Raw genomic sequence first — 20,937 nt, 5'->3', positions numbered from 1 at the left:
CATTTATTGCCCATGAGAAGGTGGTGGTGAGCCGCCTTCTTGAACCGCTGCAGTCCGTGCTCCCACAGCGCTGTTAGGGAGTTCCAGGATTTTGAGCCAGCGACGATGAAGGAACGGCGATATATTTCCAAGTCAGGATAGTGTTTAACTTGAAGGGGAACTTGCAGGTGATGGACCCATGCGCCTGCTGCCCTTGTCCTTCTAGGTGGTAGAGGACACAAGTTTGGGAGGTGCTGCTGAAGAAGCCTTGGCGAGTTGTAGTGCATCTTGTAGATGGTACACATTGCAGCCATGGTGCGCCGGTGGTGGAGGGAGTTAATGTTTAAGGTGGTGGATGGGGTGCCAATCAAGCAGGCTGCTTTGTCTTGGATGCTGTCGAGCTTCTTGAGTGTTGTTGGAGCTGCACTCATCCAGGCAAGTGGAGAGTATTCCATCACACTCCTGACTTGTGCCTTGCAGATGGTGGAAAGGCTTTGGGGTGTCAGGAGGTGAGACACTCGCTGCAGAATACCTAACCTCTGACCTGCTCTTGTAGCCACAGTATTTATGTGGCTGGTCCAGTAAAGTATCCGGTCAATGGTGACCCACAGGATGTTGATGGTGGGGGATTCGGCGATGGTAATGCCGTTTAATGTCAAGGGACGGTGATTAGACTCTCGCTTGTTGGAGATCGTCAGTGCCTGGCACTTGTGCGGCACGAATGTTAACTTGCCACTTATCAGCCCAAGCCTGAATGTCATCCAGGTCTTGCTGCATTCGGGCATGGACTGCTTCATTATTTGAGGTGTGGCGAATGGAACTGAACACTCCGCAATCATCAACGAACATCCCCACTTCTGACCTTATGATGGACAGAAGGTCATTGATGAAGCAGCTGAAGATGGTTGGGCCTAGGACACTGTCCTGAGGAACTCCTGCAGCGATGTCCTGGGGCTGTGATGATAGACCTCCAACAACCACAACCATCTTCCTTTGTGCTAGGTATGACTCCAGCCAGAAGAGAGTTTTCCCCAATTCCCATTGACTTCAATTTTACTAGAGCTCCTTGATGCCACACTTGGTCAAATGCTGACTTAATATCAAAGGCAGTCACTCTCACCTCACTTCTGGAATTCAGCTCTTTTGTCCATGTTTGGACCAAGACTGTAATGAAGTCTGAAGCCGAATGGTCCTGGCGGAACCCAAACTGAGCATCGGTTAGCAGGTTATTGGTGAGCAAGTGCCGCTTGATAGCACTGTCGACGACACCTTCCATCACTTTGTTGATGATTGAGAGTAGGCTGATGGGGCGGTAATTGGCCGGATTGGATTTGTCCTGCTTTTTGTGGACATGACATACCTGAGCAGTTTTCCACATTGTCGGGCAGATGCCAGTGTTGTAACTGTACTGGAACAGCTTGGTTAGCGGCGCGGCTAGTTCTGGAGCACAAGTCTTCAGCACGACAGCCGGGATGTTGTCGGGGCCCATAGCCTTTGCTGTATCCAGTGCGCTCAGCCATTTCTTGATATCACGTGGAGTGAATCAAATTTGCTGAAGATTGGCTTCTGTGATGGTGGGGACCTCAAGAGGAGGCCGATATGGATCATCCACTCGGCACTTCTGGCTGAAGATGGTTACAAACGCTTCAGCCTTGTCTTTTGCACTCACGTGCTGGGCTCCACCATCATTGAGGATGGGGATATTCATGGAGCCTCCTCCTCCCGTTAGTTGTTCAATTGTCCACCACCATTCATGACTGGATATGGCAGGATTGCAGAGCTTTGATCTGATCAGTTGATTGTGGGATCACTTAGCTCCGTCTATAGCATGCTGCTTCCGCTGTTTAAACAAGAACCTAACATTCATGGTCAGTCCAGAGTGAAAAGCACACCTGACTAGACGAGAGTGACACTACCTGCTGGCCGCCATTCTTTGAAAAGAGCGCAGCACGTATTCACATGCACACAGACCTCCACAACCAGTCCCAGTGTGCAGCTTTTTAAAAAAGTTAGCTCGAATGTGGGAACTTATGCTTTCCACATTAAGAACCAATACTAAATTTGAAGTGCTTAGCAGATAGAATAAACCACCTGACCATTTTTTAAAACCGCCTTCATATCAGACTAGAATGGCACTCTGCTGCAAACCCAAGTATGATGATGCTGCATGGAGGGGGCCTCACATCTCACAGCTTTGCACATTTGGAACTAATCATAGAAACATAGAAGATAGGAGCAGGAGTAGGCCATTCGGCCCCTCGAGCCTGCTCCGCCATTCAATGAGATCATGGCTGATCATCCAATTTCAGTACCCTGTCCCTGCCTTCTCCCCATTGATCCCTTTAGCCTTAAGAAATATATCTAACTCCTTCTTGAATATATTTAATGAATTGGCCTCCACTGCCTTTTGTGGCAGAGAATTCCACAGGTTCACCACTCTCTGGGTGAAGAAATTCCTCCTCATCTCAGTCCTAAATGGCTTACTCCTTATCCTTAGACTGTGACCCCTGGTTCTGGACTCCCCGGCCATCGGGAACATCCTTCCTGCATCTAGTCTGTCCAGTCCTGTCAGAATTTTATAAGTTTCAATGAGATCCCCTCTCATTCTTCTAAACTCCAGCGAGTATAAGCCCAATCGACCCAATCTCTCCTCAGACGTCATTCCTGCCATCCCAGGTATCAGTCTGGTGAATCTTTGCTGCACTCCCTCCATGGCAAGAACATCCTTCCTCAGATAAGGCGACCAAAACTGCACACAATACTCAAGGTGTGGTCTCACCAAGGCCCTGTACAACTGCAGCAAGACATCCTTGTTCTTGTACTCGAACCCTCTCGCTATGAAGGCCAACATACCATTTGCCTTCTTAACCGCCTGCTGCACCTGCATGCTTACCTTCAGCGACTGGTGCACAAGGACACCCAGGTCTCGTTGCACTTCCCCCCTCTCCCAATCTACTGCCGTTCAGATAATAATCTGCCTTCCTGTTTTTGCCACCAAAGTGGATAACCTCGCATTTATCCACATTATACTGCATCTGCCATGCTTCTGCCCAATCACCCAACCTGTCCAAATCATAATGGAGTTTCTCGGCATCCTCCTCACAGCACACACGCCCACCCAGCTTTGTGTCGTCTGCAAACTTGGAGATATTACATCTAGTTCCCTCGTCTAGATCATTTATATATATTGTGAATAGCTGGGGTCCGAGGAACGATCCCTGCGGTACCCCACTAGTCACTGCCTGCCACTCGGAAAAAGACCCGTTTATTCCAACTCTTTGCTTCCTGTCTGCCAACCAGTTCTTTATCCAAGTCAGTACCTTGCCCCCAATCCCATGTGCTTTAACTTTACACGCTAATCTCTTATGCGGGACCTTATCAAAAGCCTTCTGAAAGTCCAAATACACTACATCCACTGGTTCACCCGTATCTATTCTACCAGTTACATCCTCAAAAAATTCCAGTAGATTAGTCAAGCACGATTTACCTTTTATAAATCCATGTCGACTTTGTCCGATCCTGTCACTGTTTTCCAAGTGCTCTGCTATTACATCTTTTATAATGGACCGAATTCCCAAGTTATGCTATTATTACATTAGGGTGAAAATAGCAGTCTACCCACAACCTTTGCTGTCTTTCAAGACTGCTATTAGATACAACAACTTGCATTTAACTCGCACCTTTATTGTAGAAAGCTGTCCCAAGGTGCTTCAGTCATAATCAGACAACAATGGATGCTGATCTGAAGGAGGAGATATTAGAAAGGGTGATCAAAAGCTTGATCTGAAGTGGGTTTTAAGAAGGGTCTTAAAAGGAGAGGGGCTTTAGGAAGGGAATTCCAATGCATGGGGCCCAAATGGCTGAAGGCATGGTCACATATAGTGGGGCAAAGGAAGGGGGGTATGCACAAATCCAGAGTCAGATAAACGCAGAGTTCTGGTGTGCGGTGGTGGTGGGGGCGGAGGTTGTAGAACTGGAGAAGGTTATAGAGGTAGGGAAGGGCATGGCCGTGAAGGGATTTAAACAAGAGGATATGAATTTTAAATTGGAAGCTTTGAGGAACTGGAAACCAATGTTCATCAACAAGGACAGGAGTCATGGCTGAGCTAGACCTGATTTAGGACAGGATATAGGCAGAGATTTCAACAAATTGTAGTTCACAGAGCAGATTATGGGAGGTAGGCCAGGAAAGCATTGGAATAAATCAGGTCTGGCGGTGACAAATGCATGGATGAAGCAGCAGAGGTGGACGAGGTTACAGAGGGCATCGGCAGCGTATGTGTACAATCTGACCGCGTGTTGCCCCCTCGACGACGTCATCATGCGGTCAGATTGTAAAAGGAAGAGGACGGGGCTGAAGATGGATCCTTGGGGGACTCCAAAGCTAACAGAAGAGAAATCATTGCTGGAAAGGTTACTATTATAGTTAAGAGTGGAACCAAGTAAGGGAAGCCCCGCTAAACTCGACAACAGAGAGGTGTTGGGGGAGGGTGCCGTGGTAGACCACGTCGAAAGCTGCAGAGAAGTCGAGGAAGGATAGTGCACAAGCTGACATATAGAGAATGTCATTTGTGATTTTGATTAGAGCAGTTTCAGTACAGTGGCAGGGACAGAAACCTGATTGGAGAGATTCAAACATGGAGTTGCGGGAAAGCTGGGCACAGATTTTTGAGGCAACAAAACTTTCAAGGGCTTGAGCGGAAAGGGAGGTTGGAACTGGGACAGTAGTTTGCAAGGACAGAGGGTGTTTTTTAATTTTGAGAAGAGGATGAGGATAGTGTTTTGAAAGGGAGAGGGACAGTACCTGACGAGAGGCTATTACAGGAAACTTTTTTTTATCCGGAGGTTAACTGTCCAGAATGCTCGAGCCACCGGCAAAAATCAGGAGCCGTTTCGTTAGGTTTTTTTTCTTTTCGTTGTTTTTTTTCCCCCACCAGTCAGGCTCTGCAAGGTCTCGCTGAAGCTGTTGTTAAGCTACAGAGACGCTTGCAACGTACGGCCGACTGTTTAGAAGCTGTTGCTAAGCAACAGGGTTTGTTGCCAGATACGGAGCTCAAAATCTCCGTATCTTTCAACATTAGCACTGGTTTGTCCGGCAGTTTTGATGGGACGGCAACAGCTCGGTCCCGTCGGTGCCGGATAGCACAAAGTTTCCTGTAATTACAATGTCAGCTAGCCGAGGGGCCTGGAAGGGAAGATAAGTGGTTAGCAGTTTAGTGGGAATAGGGTCCAGGAGCAGGAAGTGGGTTCCGTCGACAAGATGCGTTTGGAAGGGACAGGAGAGAAACTAGAAAATATGCGGAGTCAGATCGAGGGCCGTGGGAACCCTGGAAGGAGGTTTGGCTTGATGGCCAAGGGGAAGGGATATAACAGCAGAGCAGAGGCATTTTAAACACCTCGATTAGATCAGCCCTGAATTTTCTAAACTCAAGGGAATACAAACCAAGTTCATGTAACCTGTCCTCCATTTAACGCTTTAAAGCCCCGATATAATTCTGGTGAATCTGCACTGCACCCCTCTCCAAGGATAATACATCTTTATCGAGGTGCAGTGGCCTAAAACTGAATGCAGCTCTGCATACGGGGTCTGACTAAAGTTCTCTACACTTCCTCACTTTTGTATTCCAACCCCTTTAAAATAATCAACATTCTATTAGCTGTTTTGATTGCTTTTTGTACCTGTGCACATGGACACCCAAATCCCTTTGCTCCTCCTAGTCTCACCATTAAGAAAATATTCAGATGTGTTTTTCTCAGGTGCTACTGATGTACATGTTACAGATGATACCTAGGCAAACTGATCTGATATTCATGTGTGTAGAAGTGCTGGATGGAGTCCTCTGTGTTCTCAGCAGCATTTTTAAACCAGAATCTATGATTAATTATTAGTACAAGTTTTTTTTTGAATGATAAAATGAAAGCTGCATAAGAGTAACATTAAAGCCAATTGTAACTATATTTTCATTACATAAGCCCTTAGGAATCAGTTAAACAAAAGTCACCTAAAAAATACATCGAACTATAGTGTTTGTTAGCCCCTGCGCTTAATCTCAGTCAACATGACCATGGAGTTTAGAATTAGCAACTACAAGAGGTACCTTCTCCAATATCCCATTGGGAGTACCCAGTGCCAGTGCTCCATTCAGCTTTCTGTTGCTCATGAAACTGAGAGTTTTTTGAGGAGTCCTGCCATAGCTCAGTTGCATTTTCATCTGGGTACACGGGTGATAAGTAGACAGCAGCAAGTGGTGGGCCTCCGCCTCCATTGGAGGTCTGGTCATCTTCATCACCAGTTCCTGCGACAGATGTCTGGCCTACTGTTGTGTATCCACAAGGTCCATCTCGAAGACCCAAGTCATTATCACTACTAGGTGAGCAGGTGATCTGCGAGAGACGGAAAGGCGTGCCTTGGACAGTAGAAGGTAACTGGTCGGCTGTGGTAGTATTACCGTCCACAGAGCGAAAATATACAGAATCCAGCTTCATTTCATCATTCACACTAGTATCCATAGCATCCTGTGGAACAACAGAAATAAAGTTAGGCTACCTAGGGCTCAGTTGTAAAAACCTTTAAACATAGAAGCAATGTAAAAATCATATCTGAAACAAAATACTGCCACTACATGCACTGTGCTTTTAGCTAAACAAAAGTTAGTTAGACATGAGCCATATTTTTTAAATTTCAAATCCAACAGGGTTCTGTAACAATTTTGATCATTCAGCAAATAGACCATACAAAATTACTATACTGGTTTCCTGTGAACATTTAACAGAACTGAGTGGCAATTCTGGGTTCAATCCATCCCAGACTGTTGGGATGTGTGCCATTTCTCCAATGTTTGTACTGATCCTTTGGTGAAGTTACTTTGCATCGCCTCAATTCAGTTCTAACTAGCACAAATCTACAGCAAAACTACTACTCATTATTCAGAAACTTTATTAATACAGGAAACTTTGGTTTATCCGGAGGTTGTATGTCCGGAAACTTCGATCTAACGGCAGAAATCAGCAGCCGTTTTGGTTAGGTTTTTTTTCTTCTCCTAGCAATTTTTTTTTAATTTTTTTTTTATAAAAACAGTCAGGCTCTGGAAAGCATCTCTGTAGCTTAGCAACAGCTTCAGAGACGCTTCCAAGGTACGGGCCGAGTGTTTACAAGCCGTTGCTAAGCAACAGTGTTTGTTGTCAGATACGGAGATGAAAACCTCCGTATCCTTCAACATTAGCGCTGGTCTGTCCGGAAGTTCCGATAGATCGGCAGCAGCTCGGTCCCGTCGGTGCCGGATATCGCGAAGTTTCCTGTAGTCGTATTCAAAAGTCTTAAAAAGATAACAAGTGTGCGAGAAGGAAGGTGCTCCTCAGAGGTTGAGGTCCTGGTACATGAAAGGAAAAGGAAGACTGACTAGATCTGGCCTGTACTGAACTGAAATAGTCAGACTTTAACTGTGGAAAAGCAGAACTTGGAAGGTAGTCTTAGGGAAGGAGAAAAGAAAGCAGGAAATAAATTTAAACATAGTAAACTTAAAAAAGCTAAAAAATCTCAAGACAAAGAGAGTCAGGAATTCAATAGAGTGCCTTCCCCCGAAGGCTAGAAGCATTAGGAATAAAATACTGAAACTGAAAACAGTGTATTAGAAGAAAAATACAATTTAAGGACTGTGGAATCATGAAGATGGGAACTGATTCAATACGCAGGGAGGCAGGCTGTTCAGGAAACAATGTGGGGATGCGAGGTAGCTTTTGTTCTTGCATCAACCACTGAAAATATCGAGAGATTCAATTTGCCCAATACAAAATGTACACCTTCTCCTTAAAAGGGAAACATCCCATTAACCAAGTCCATAGATCTTAAACACAAGTTGGCAAAACCAATGCTAAGGGGCCCTTAAATGTGAACAAGGGTACAAGCTAGAGTTTAACCAACTAAAACAACCCAGCCTATCAACATAAATCACTAATAAACTCCTTGCTGCTTGTTCAACCTGGACTACCCTGCCCATTGGGGCAACAGCTTGCAGGATTATCTGGAGCAGAGTGGGAGGAATTACCAGCCCACTCCATGTTCCATTCATGAGTCGGCTGGCTGGTCAATCATCAACAGTGCCCTGCAAAATAGTCTGGCTCAGGTACTGAGTTGCCAAGTCAATAAGAGGCTGACTTGATTTCAAACTTCTACTGCAGGCATGTCATCTTGGAGCCACGTTAACCCTCTCCCCACCTCCGGAGGATATTCACTAATCATTAGACAACTGGCAAGAGCAGTTTTGAACCCTGACTAGACAGAGTAGATACCAAAAGCAGCATTATGAGCAGCACAACTCCCCATAAATATGTGCAAGTGTATTGCCACCATTCTCCTAACCACATCATGGACAAACATCAAATCCTATCAAACAGTGGTTCCACCAGTTGGAGACGTGGAGCTTCAACAGCATCAGTTTGCTTTTCCGCCACCCAATGATTGTAGGGATGAGCACTAAACGTGGCTTTGCAAACATCGCCAAGATTCTGAAAACAAAATTTAAAAAAAACAAGCACCAAGCCATGAACAGAAGAATGCACGTTCTCAAACCCAGGCCTGCAGCAACACCCTCCAGCAGCTGTCGTTCCACGCGCAAGAGTTTCCTCATCGGCTGTACAATGGGCCGCATGGGGGGTGGGGGGTGGGGGACCTTGGCAGGGCAGCTTTTGATACTAGCCACCTCAACGTTCGAGGTGTCCAAAAACCAACACCAAGCTTAACAACTGCTTAATCCAGGTCCTCACATGAGGGGCTTTGACAAAGAGATATTACTTGCCATGAGGCTCTCTCTCACTCCAGGACACTCAACAGGTCAGCGCAGCCCACAGCCCTCGGCCCTCCCTGCAACTATTCCCACCTTCTTGCAGCAACTCCATCTCACAATTTATATCTCCGAGATTGGTCAGAGGTCTATCATCCTTGACGTCAGACACGATGTCACCTCAGGTAGGCAGGAATTCCAAAGTGATTTAAAAATTATAGCAGTCATTGCCTTTGAAGGGACTTTACTTACTAAAGCTTCCTGGCGAGGAGTTGAACTTCTTCTGGAGGATAAGTTAACAGCTGTTCCAGGAACAGTAGAAATGACTTTTCCATTGCCTACTGGGCCTAAACGACCTTCTGTCTAAAAGAAAAGAAGTTAACTACAGTGTAGGAAGCGGTATAGAGTCATAGAGTTATACAGCACAGAAAGAGGCCCTTTGGCCCATTGTGTCCGCGCCGGCCATCAAGCCCTGTCTATTCTAATCCCATTTTCCAGCACTTGGTCCGTAGCCTTGTATGCTATGGCGTTTCAAGTGCTCATCTAAATGCTTCTTGAATGTTGAGGGTTCCTGCCTCTACCACCCTTTCAGGCAGGGAGTTCCAGATTCCAACCACCCTCTGGGTGAAAAAGTTTTTCCTCAAATCCCCTCCAAACCTCCTGCCCCTTACCTTGAAACTATGCCCCCTGGTTACTGACCCCTCTACTAAGGGGAAAAGTTCCTTTCTATCTACCCTATCTATGCCCATCATAATTTTGTACACTTCAATCAGGTTCCCTCTCAGCCTTCTCTGCTCTAAGGAAAACAACCCCAGCCTGTCCAGTCTCTCTTCATAGCTGAAGCGCTGCAGCCCAGGTAACATCCTGGTGAATCTCCTCTGCATCCTCTCCAATGGAGATGTAAATAAAATATGTATGTTATAATTATGCAAATTTATTGATCACTGCAACTCAAATTTATAAATGTGATAGAGTGTTCAGGAATAGGTATACAGAGAGAAAGGAAATGGAAAACAGTAAACTTATTTTATTTGCTTTCTTACCTCATTCTGACCAGGAATAAACTCCCTGTTCCCTTGTAATGGAAGTGCACTGCGTGCTTGGTCTTGTCCAGCTATATTCCTATCCACTATTCTGAGACCTCGCAAATTATCATATGCTGTAGTATTAGAAGGAACAGTTGCCATACTATCATTGTCATCTTCTTCTCCAGCTATATTTCTGTCCACTATTTCACGTCCCCACCGATCATAGGTTGTAGAATTAGAAGGAATAGTTGACACACCATTTCCATCTTCTTCATTCCCACTACTACCATCCCCTCCACCACCTCCATCACCTGTAATATTAATACACATTGTGTAAATTCATGTGCAAACACCAGTAGTTTATATAAAATAAGCTGCGCAGTGGGTCATATAACTCCGGTGCCATTATTGTCTAAGCTGCTTAGTATTCTAGTTTTATATTTTAAAACAGTTCAAGTTCATTTGCCAAGAGCTATCTTTATAGGCACAAATTGTGATAGGTAGAATTACAGCACTACATCAGAGCACCGCTGCGGTAGGCAAAGAAAAATGAATTCGGTTTTCCTGCTATACGTGTGGACACTGGGTGAGGGCAGGATCTGGCTTGTCTGTGATGACCTCACAGTCTGAATCGCCTGCTCACACTCACCATCCAAGGCTTACACAGGGCAACGCGAGGACTGTGACTACCCGTGGAGCCATATCCCAGCAACACTCTCTTCAGAAGCAGAGAATAGAAAACCGTTGGAGCAGAATGAAAGACTCTCAAGAAACTTGGGCTGGTGGTATGTGGGAGACCCAAACAATTAAAAAAGCTTTGAATAGGAGGTCATTATCAGAGTTTAATGTGGCACCCCAAGGCTAGGGTTAACCAAGGGCTAACATTGCCAGCCTTCAGATATCCAAGAGGATTAAAAAAAAGTGCCTCAAACATGACACCCCCCCATCTAATTTTGGGTTTCCAAAAGAGATGTGTAGCAGCCCCCCCGAGGCCTCGCCATCTGTCATAACTTAGATCAAGGCGGAGGAGTGAGTGAAAACCAGTAATTATGTTACGTGCTTCTGTAAGTCTCTGACTAAGTTTTATCCATTCTGATTGCTACCAGGAACAGTTCACATGAAAATTACTTAAGCGAGAGGTTCCCAAACTGGGGGTGTGTGAGGATGGGCTGGCTCACTGCACTGATGACAGAAAACGAATTTGGGACGAGCTACTGGAGAAGGTAGAGCTGGTGAACATTGGCTCTTCGCTCTCATCAGAGGAAAGATCAAAAAGATAATGGCCCGTATTTTCCGATCGCAGGCCTCCCGCTGGTGGAGGCCTGTGATCTGGAAGAATCTGCGCCCTTACCCAAGTGCTCCCGGGCTCTCCAAACTTGGTGCGCAGGGCTCACATATTCCAGGGGCGCAGGTAGTTCGCAGCGTCCCTAGGATCACGTGGGCCATAGGGAGCCAATCAAAGAAGGGAATCTCCCTTCATACGTATACATAGATACATAGAAGATAGGAGCAGGAGTAGGCCATTCGGCCCTTCGTGCCTGCTCCGCCATTCGATGAGATCATGGCTGATCCTTTAATTCAGTATCCCGTCCCCGCCTTCTCTCCGTAACCCTTAACCCCTTTTGCCCGTAGAAATATATCTAATTCCCTCTTAAATATATTTAATGAGCTGGCGTATGACAGGAAGACCTGCCAAATATATGAATGGAGATCAATGAAAAAATAGTAAAACTTTAAATAAATTTAAAAAAATCATGTTTTTAAAATGACTTGAAATTACAATAAAGTATCAAACAAAAATTTAATTTTTTTTGAAAAAAGTTAGTTTTTTACGGTGCTAAAAATAAACTTAACTTTAAAAAAAAAAAGTATTTTTAAATGATAAATCAGTGAAAAAAATATATATTTTTTTACTTTTTTGAACTCTTATCCTGTTAAAAGCAGGCCTTATGCCTGCTTTTACCAGGCGTAAGAATTGTAAGGGTTTTCTGCGGGCGGAGTGTCTCCAAAAAGCGGAACTATCTGCCCGCAGAGGCCCCTCTCCCGGGCAGCCGGAGGATCTGTCAAGACCATTCTTGACAGCCTGCGCTGTGCATGCCTGAAACCGGCATTTCCGATGTCTCTACGGGTGGGTACACAGAGCGTACCCACCCATGGGGATCGGAATACCTGGGCCAATAGGAGAGAGTAAGTGAGTGGAGAGGAGGGGAGAGCGGAGAGAGAAAAAAGAGAGAAAACAGAACGGTCACCGTTCAAATATTTTTCTGATGTTCATTTCTGAGAAGGTACGCACGTGGCACATCAATCTCTGAAGGAAGGCTCAGCGAAAAAAAGTTTGAGAACCTCTGACCTGAGCCCTCTGCAGGTGCCCAGCAGATAAAAGCAAAATCTACAACTGCAACTAGCAGGTAAGTATCTGCAGGGAAACACACTTAAACAGAAGCACTGGTGTCAAGCTCAATACCCAGAGATCAGTATGACTTCACTGCTTAAACGTAAAGAGATTAAATCACCCAGGCACAGTTAACCAGAGCTGGTAGTGAAACTCAAATGTGGGACAGATCAAGGAGTGATTCTGGAGAAGTCTGAACCAAAAGAACTCTTGATTTTTGCTCTCCATAGATGACGATAAAAAACACAATTGCCAGGACATCTTGAATGCCCAAGGAAATGCTACTAATAAACACTTGCTTCCCAACTTGACCTAGGAATAGAATAGAAAAATCCTTTGTGCAGCTGGAGTCCAAGATTTCCAAACATAGCTTGGTTCAATGAAACAAACTAACTCGCCAATGATCCAGCCTATGTCATCAAGTTTTTACAAAGAAATCTCAAAAATGTTAGAATTCATCTGAAAAATAAAAATCTCTGACTAGCCAGCTAGTCACAAGGTTAAGGTGTGTACTGCAAAAAAACCATAAAATTCTTCAAATTAAAGCTGAAACTCTCCAAAAACATTAAAGCAGAAATTAACTGCAAAAAAACCCCCCATAAAATTGTTATAGAAACACGTGTTAAAACAAGAATGACAACTGGAGACCAGCTTTCAACAGAAAGGAGGGATAAAGAATCAAAACATGCTCAAAATAAGGCTCCCTCAGCTATGACTAAGCACCATCATTGTATGAAAATTGAGTATGGTTAAAAAATACTGTCAACAGAAATCTTACATGCAACAATAAATAATGTGCTTACCTGCAACTGGCGAGCTTATGACCTGACCCTCTGCTGATCTTCTGAATTCAAATCCATTGTCATTCAGTTCATCAAGTGGTCCAATGGACTCATCAGAGCTACCACCTTCCAATCCTGGCCTAAAGCTGGGATGATTACTCTCCCCAAGCTGCATTGCAAACCAACAGATAGTAAGTTGACAATTAGTATTTTGAAGATTCCTAGATTGTTTAGGAAGCAAATGCACTGCTTGCTGTATTAGTGGAAAACATTCATATTCAATCCTCATTTTATGTTAAGGTAACTTACCTCAGCCAGGGTAGCAATGCATCTGTGTAGACACCAGGTAAGGACAGGATTATGCTCATCTATGACATCTTCCAGTTAAATAACCCATCAGTACTTACCATCTAAGCTCACACAAGAAGATAACCAAGCTGGCAGCACTTGTTAAACTGTACCCTAACATGAATCGTCACCTTCAAGAGAAGGTGGAGGAATCCTCCCATGTTAAGACACATCAATTATGACAGAGAAAATGCATTGTCCAAGATTAACCTGAATTAATATTGAACTACTCATTTAATTTTACACAATATACTGGAATTGGTATGCAAGATATAGACTTGTTTTATGTTCATTTTTCTCTTCTGAAAGGGGAGAGGGCGCAGCAGACGCACGTTCGCTGTCAAGACTTGTCTGTGTGCATCAGCATGGATGTTGCTAACCAGCCAAGACGGTTTTCACTTGATGCCCACATATGCTCAATTGCAGCAGCGACCTCTGGATAGCAATTTCAATTCGGAAACCCGGCCAATTTTCCACATCCTTAACTCAGGAGATGTGGCGCCAATTGTAGCACGATACCACTGCTGAGCTAACACAGCAAAGACTAGAGATTAAAACTGGGTCCTTCCCGAGCTGTATGCTTTGCTATTTACTGGGTAAGCTCAATAAACCATTGGCAGCATTCAATGGAAATTTAAGAAAACACTAAAACCAATTGGCACGTGACTCACTACATTGAATTTAATTCTTAAGACTGAAGGCAGACTCAAGGCAAAGACCAGCTTCCCATTGTGACTTTTTATTTGAAGGCAGTCTACTCAAATGTATAGAGCACATATACCAGAAACGCTGTTTACGGAGGTCACGGTCCATCATCAAAGACCCTACCCACCCCAGCCACAGTCTGTTCGCCCTCCTGCCATCTGGGAGATGCTACAGATGCATTCGCACCCGTACGACCAGATTTAGGAACAGCTTCTTTCCCAGGGCTGTCATCCTACTGAACTCCACAAATAAACTCTAAAGCCTGCACATCTGCCAATGCACTTTATTATGGTTATGTTTATGTTAATGTATTACAAACCAAATGTATGTTGAATGTTTAAATGTCTTAATCTAAATGTAAACTCTCGGGAGCCGCAAGCCTACATTTCGTTGTACTGCACTTGTGCACTAACAATGACAATAAAAGTTGATTTGATTTGAAGGGGCTTTATTAATTGTACCAACCCTACACTTAAATAAATTCAAACAGAAATAATTTTTTCAAATATAGTTCTGGTTGCCTAGTCTTTATTTCCCCTATATTCTCTTATTGCACTCTTTCATATCTAATTGATTCGGACTTCCTGCTCCTAACATTTTGGAATTGGCAACTTATTAAAATGGGATCCTTCATCGCCGCTGGCCCCAAAAGTTATTTTTTTCAGCCAGCCAATCAAAAGCCCTAAAGCTATAGATTGACAGGGTCACTCCCAGTCTTGCATAAAATCACAGAATTCAACGGCTGCTGACAAATCAGTATACTCACTGCTGACGCACAGAAGCCAATGCAATAATGATTAATCATGACCAGTTCAATTTTTGCGACTTCAAACATAAAAGTAGTTACAGAGATGTGCGCAAAAACATCTTCAAATAGTTTCATTTTTCCACACTATAACAAATCTAGAAGTCAAGTTTAATTCCAAGTATAATAGAACATACATACCAACTGCCTTGTTGCACTAGACAACAGCAACTGTCTTTGCAAAGCACTCTGCTGCTGGACAGCCTCCAATTCATCTTCTGAATCCTCACCACTTGATGGTGCAGAATCCATTCCAGTGGCTGCTTGTCGAACAGGAGGCATCTGAAAGTTATCCTACAACATTGCAAACAACCTTTCAAATTGCCAAATAATTTTTGAAAAAATTATTTTTCACGGTCATAATCTTGTTCCTTTTCACATACAAGCAAGAGAATTAAGAGACTTTAGGAAGGCAGACAAGTTACTGGAAAGAGTAGATAATTGGAAGATGCAATGTACTGTGGCTAAGGGCGAGGTACAGGAAACTTTGTGCTATCCGGAGGTGAGCTATCCGGCAATCTGGAGCCACCGGCAAAAATCAGCAGCCGTTTTTTTATTCTTTTTGTTTGTTTTTTTTGTTTTGTTTGAACAGTCAAGCTGTGCAAGGTCTGTAGCTATAGCAACAGCTTCAGCTACAGAACTTTAGGGCCACACCCGAGTGTTTAGAAGCTGTTGCTAAGCAACAGTGTTTGTTGTCAAATACGGAGATAAGAATCTCCGTATCTCTCAACATTAACTCTGGAGAGTACGGCAGTTTTGAGGCAACGGCAGCAGCTCAGTCCCGTGGGTGCTGGATAGCACAAAGTTTCCTGTAATACATTTTGGGAAGAAAACCAAGTGGTCCAAGAGGCAAAACACAAAGGTGCTCATTAAGAACAGACCCCAAGAGGTTTTAATTTAATTGTGAAGTACGTACAAGAATTTTGTTAGTTAACTGCACATCGCCAGTCAGGTTTTTTTTTCAAATTTGCACCAACGATACCCCAGAACACTTACAGCAGAACAGAGTGCTAGGTGCAACCACTGCAGTGAAAATGAGAAGAGTTAAACTGTATGTGGGATTTCTATTTAAGCTGCTCTCACTTGTGGAACACAGAATTTATTCCACTTGCTAATGTGATCAGACGCTGTTCTGGGTCACATGTCTGTATATTAATCTTACCCGTGATAAGATATTAAATAATTACTTTGAAATATCAAGTTTTAGTTTACTAAGTAAAAAGTTAATTTCAAAATTAGCAGCATGGGCAGACAGTGAGATTTAAACATCTGGCTGAACAGAGACATTTCCTACCTCATCATAATCCAGTGGCTGCAAAGGACCTTTGTCTAATTTCTCCAAATTGGAATCCAATTCATGTTCAGTGACTCCCTAAAACAGTAAAGATAGATCTAGAATTCTTTTTTCGAAATCTTTTCTAATTTCTTTTATGTGCAAAGAAAATGCTTTTTAAAAAAATCATAGATCCTTTCACAAGCAAGATGGAAGCAATTTATGTCACAGGTCTGGATTATAAAGAATCCTCACACACACACACACAAAAAATAATTAGCGACGGAACCAATACATCACACACTTCTAAAAGTTTACAGGGTCACCGCACAATGGAGTGGAGTGATTTGAAGAACACCATGTCAAAAGGAATGCAGTACCAAAGCATGCCAGAATAAATATCTATGTACAGGAAACTTTGGTTTATCCGGAGGTTGTATGTCCGGAATACTCGATCTAACAGCAAAAATCAGGAGCCGTTTTCTGTAAGTTTTTTTAGTTCTCGTTCTTTTTTTTTCCCCCAGTCAGGCATTGCAAGGTCTGTAGCTATAGCAACAGCTTCAGTTAGAGACGCTTGCAGCTGCAGCAGACTCTTTAGAAGCTGTTGCTAAGCAACAGTGTTTGTTGTCAGATACGGAGATGAAAACCTCTGTATGCTTCAACATTAACTTTGTATGTCCAGCAGTTCTGATAGATCAGCAACACGCCGGTCCCATCGGTGCCGGGTATCACAAAGTTTCCTCTAATCTATTACAAATCTCTCATATCAGAGGATGTGCTTTTAATAAGATCAGGAACATAACACCATGTAAAGTGCAGGTGTGTCTCCTTTTAAGACTATAAAGTCAAATTGTTATCTTCTAATTCCATTGAAGTGCAATTTGTTAATCTTTATGCATTTCAACGTTGCAAACTTCATGCAAAATGGGCAGGGATTGTGTGACTATGTTGATCTCAGCACCTTAAAATCAATTGGTTTTGCACGTAAAATGTGCAAGGATTAATGGAGTTGCAAATCAAGGACAACTTAGCTGACATATAAAACACTAGTTAGTCCACAGCTAGAGTACTGCCTACAGTTCTGATCATCACATTACAGAAAAGATGTGATTGCACTAGAGAGGGTACAGAGGAGATTTACGAGGATGTTGCCAGGACTGGAGAATTTTAGCTATGAGGAAAGATTGGATAGGCTGGGGTTGGTTTCTTTAGCACAGAGGAGGCTGAGGATAAGACTTGATTGAGGTGAATAAAATTATGAGGGGCCTAGATAGAGTGGATAGGAAGGACCTGTTTCCCTTAGCAGAGAGGTCAATAACCAGGGGGCATAGATTTAAAGTCATTGGTAGAAGGATTAGAGGGGAGTTGAGGAGAACTTCTTTCACCCAGAGGGTGGTGGGGGTCTGGAACTCACTGCCTGAAAGTGTGCTAGAGGCAGAAACCCTCATCACATTGAAGCAGTACTTGGGTATGCACTTGAATGCCGTAACCTACCAGGTTACGGATAAGAGCTGGAAAGTGGGATTAGGCTGGGTAGCTCTTTTCCAGCTGGCACAGACACAATGGGTCGAATGGGCTCCTTCTGTGCCATAAATTTCTATGATTCTCTGATTTCTAAAATTCAAAACATCAAGTACAACACATGGTTACCTACTACTGCCATTTCATACCTAGGTGTTCGCTTACATTACAATTGTGACCACACTTCAAAAGTAATTCCTTGTCTGTGAAGTGTTCTGGGATGTGAACGACACTATAGAAATGCAAACTGGCGAATTACGGCACAAGGGTCAACTGAGTGGCACTGAGATTCATGCACCGGGTCAGAAATAACTACTACAAATTCCAGAATATGCCATGTAAAAGGGTCTTACCAAGCTCCCAATGTTAGTAGGTGTTCCACCTGCCTAACTGAGGCTTGACAGCTAGGTGTTACATGGCAACTTAAAAAAAAAATTAATTCACATGATGTGGGCGTCGCTGGCAAAGCCAGCATTTACTGCCCATCCCCAATTGCCCTCGGGAAGGTGGTGGTGAGCGGCCTTCTTAAACCGCTGCAGTCCATGTGGTGAAGGTCTTTTTTTGTAGCGGCTTGGTACAACTGAGTGGCTTGCTAGGCCATTTCAGAGGGGCAGTTAAGAGTTTATTACTATAGACAGCCAACTTATACCTAGGGATTCAGAGGTTAAGCAAAAGACAAAGCTGAAGTGTTTGCAACCAACTTCAGCCAGATGTGCAGAGTGGATGATCCATCTCGGCCTCGTCCCGAGGTCCCTAGCATCACAGGTGCCAGACTTCAGTCAATTCGATTCATTCTACAATTCACTTCAAATTTGTTTTTCTTAAAATTCACATTTTGGACTTTCTGAATTAGTTACACTTAACAAGAACCAACCGTGAAGAAGAAAATTAAATTTATTAGCAAGTTCGATTATTTAAAGAAAGATACAATGATGTAAAAATGTTAGCATACAGGTGCATCAACTTTGATTGGACATGACTAAAACAACCATGACTAAAACAACCATTAATTTAAGTCTCTGTCCAGCCATAAGAACATAAGAAATAAGAGCAGGAGTAGGCCATACAGCCCCTCGAGCCTGCTCCGCCATTCAGTAAGATCATCGACCTCAACACAACTTTCCCGCCCGATCTCCATATCCCTTGATTCCCCTAGAGTCCAACAATCTCACTATCTCAACTTTGAATATACTCAAAGACTCAGCATTCACAGCCCTCCGGGGTAGAGAATTCCAAAGATTCACAACCCTCTGAGTGAAGAAATTCCTCATCTCGGTCTTAAATGGCAGACCCCTTATCCTGAGACTGTGCGACCCCTAGTTCTAGACACTCCGGCCAGAGGAAACAACCTCTCAGCATCTATCCTGTCAATCCCCTTCAGAATCTTGTATGTTTCAATGAGATCACCTGTCATTCATCTAAACTCCAGAGAGTATAGGCCCATTCTACACAATCTCATCATAGGGCAGCCCTCTCAGCCCAGGAATCAATCTAGTGAACCTTCGTTGCACCGCCTCCAAAGCAAATATACTCTTCCTTAGATAAGGAGACCAGAACTGTGCACAGTACTCCAGGTGTGGTCTCACCAAGGCCCTGTAAAATTGTAGCAAGACTTCCTTACTCTTATACTCCAACCCCCTTGCAATAAAGGCCAGCATGCCATGTGCCTTATTGCTTGCTGTACCTGCATGCTTGCTAGCTTTCTGTTTCTTGCACGAGGACACCGATATCTCTCTGAACACCAACATTTGAATGTTTCTCACCATTTAAAAACATTCTGTTTTTCTATTCATATCAAACATTGAAATTAGAATGCAAGACAAAACTGGTGAATTTGAACTTTTATTATGCCAGTTTTTAAGATTCCGGTGTAGGCAAATGAGCACCGCAGGAAATTTAGGCATAAGTTCTTGTTGGCAAGATCAGCACAGAAACCGGCGTGAATTACTGCGTAAATGTAATTCAGGAAATTCTGCGCCCATACACCATATAAACCTTTAGCCAAGGTGGAGAAAACATCCAGTGAAAATGATGACAATCAGAAAAACTCACGTTCTTCTGAAAGAGGTGCTCCTGATGATTCACACAAGCACAAATAAAGGAGGGAGTGGTCATGTTGCATCTGGAGTACATGACGAGCAAATTAAAATATTATTTGTACAGGAAACTCTCGTTTAAACGGCACCTAAATATCCGGAATTTTCTACTAACCCGCAAAATTCATACTCCGAAAACACCACCTCAATAACCGGCAATGTTGCCGAGTCAGAGTCTCCCGCGGTGGCCGAGTTAGTCAGTGGGGGTAGTTCTTCAAACTGCCACTACTCGGCTTCTTGGCGCTGTCGGAAGTCCGAACACCTCAATAACAGGAGTCTGACTCTCCCGCGCTGTATACAGTCGTTTACTGTGTAAGTTTTGTTTTACTGTTAAGTAATTAAAAGAGTTATGGATTACCCTCAACTGGCAGTACTGTACTTAATCAAGCATTTTCCACCATCCATTTAACACAACATTCTGTAGGTGAGTACCCAATTACTGTATACTGCACCTTTCTTGATTTTTTAAATTTTTGTTTGTTAAAAATAGCCTCGGTAGATAACCCTCTCCGTCATCCGGAATTTTTGATCAACTGGCAACACGCCAGTCCCATCAGTGCCGGATACCAAAGAGTTTCCTGTACTGCTATACTTGATGAAACAGTAGGCATTGATGTGTGGTGTATTGGCATGACTGTTGAGCTTTACCTGGTGCCATCTGGCTGAAGTACTACTGGTTACTTGAAGTGCAGCATGGACTTCAGGGAGTTCTTGTCCTTCAATGTGACCCCTCTGCATTCCTGGCAGTACCAACTGTTTGAAATAAGCTTCCAGTCTATCATCCCGAAATGCCTCAGCATCAAACTCATCATCTGTTAGAATTGAAGCATTATTAATTTTTTGAGCAAGTGAAAAAAATCTGAACCTGCAGGTCAACATCTTGAACGATAACATGAAGCGTTTTGATAGAGTAATTAAGGTGAAACGGTTTCCACTGGCAGAAGGGTCAGTAACCCGGGGACACAGTTTTAAGCTAATTGGCAAAAGAGCCTGTGGTGAGATGAGGAGAACATTGTTTTACGCAGCGAGTTATGATCTGGAACGCACTGCCTGAAAGGGTGGTGGAAGCAAATTCAATAATAACTTTCCAACGGGAATTGGATAAATACCTGAAGGGGAGAAAATTCCAGGGCTGTGGGGAAAGAGCAGTGGAGTGGGACTAACTGGATAGCTCTTTCAAAGAGCCGGCACAGACACGATGGGCCGAATGGCCTCCTTCTGTGCTTTA

At 43.6% G+C, this 20,937-nt stretch overlaps 1 protein-coding gene across 4 annotated transcripts in view; it reads right to left on the bottom strand.

Moving 5' to 3' along the window:
- cep192 (centrosomal protein 192) overlaps positions 1-20,937 on the bottom strand; it is a 127,916-nt gene that overhangs the window by 94,752 nt on the left and 12,227 nt on the right. For 3 of the 4 annotated variants that reach the window (XM_085992318.1, XM_085992315.1, XM_085992316.1), the window contains exons 7-13: positions 20,358-20,521; positions 16,114-16,191; positions 14,961-15,113; positions 12,983-13,130; positions 9,803-10,098; positions 9,012-9,122; positions 6,078-6,495 (exon numbers count right to left, since the gene is read on the bottom strand). In XM_085992318.1, coding sequence (XP_085848444.1) covers positions 6,078-6,495; positions 9,012-9,122; positions 9,803-10,098; positions 12,983-13,130; positions 14,961-15,113; positions 16,114-16,191; positions 20,358-20,521 — 1,368 coding nt within the window. The remainder of the gene's footprint in view (positions 1-6,077; positions 6,496-9,011; positions 9,123-9,802; positions 10,099-12,982; positions 13,131-14,960; positions 15,114-16,113; positions 16,192-20,357; positions 20,522-20,937) is intronic. The other variant, XM_085992317.1, reaches the window with a different exon arrangement.

Source organism: Somniosus microcephalus, chromosome 7 (genome assembly GCF_052327205.1).
Source record: "Somniosus microcephalus isolate GS21.2 chromosome 7, FLI_Smic_1.0, whole genome shotgun sequence".
NCBI classification, from domain to species: Eukaryota; Metazoa; Chordata; class Chondrichthyes; order Squaliformes; family Somniosidae; genus Somniosus; species Somniosus microcephalus.
Note: the sequence above shows the minus strand (reverse complement) of the source record. Positions and strands in the feature narration are given on the sequence as shown.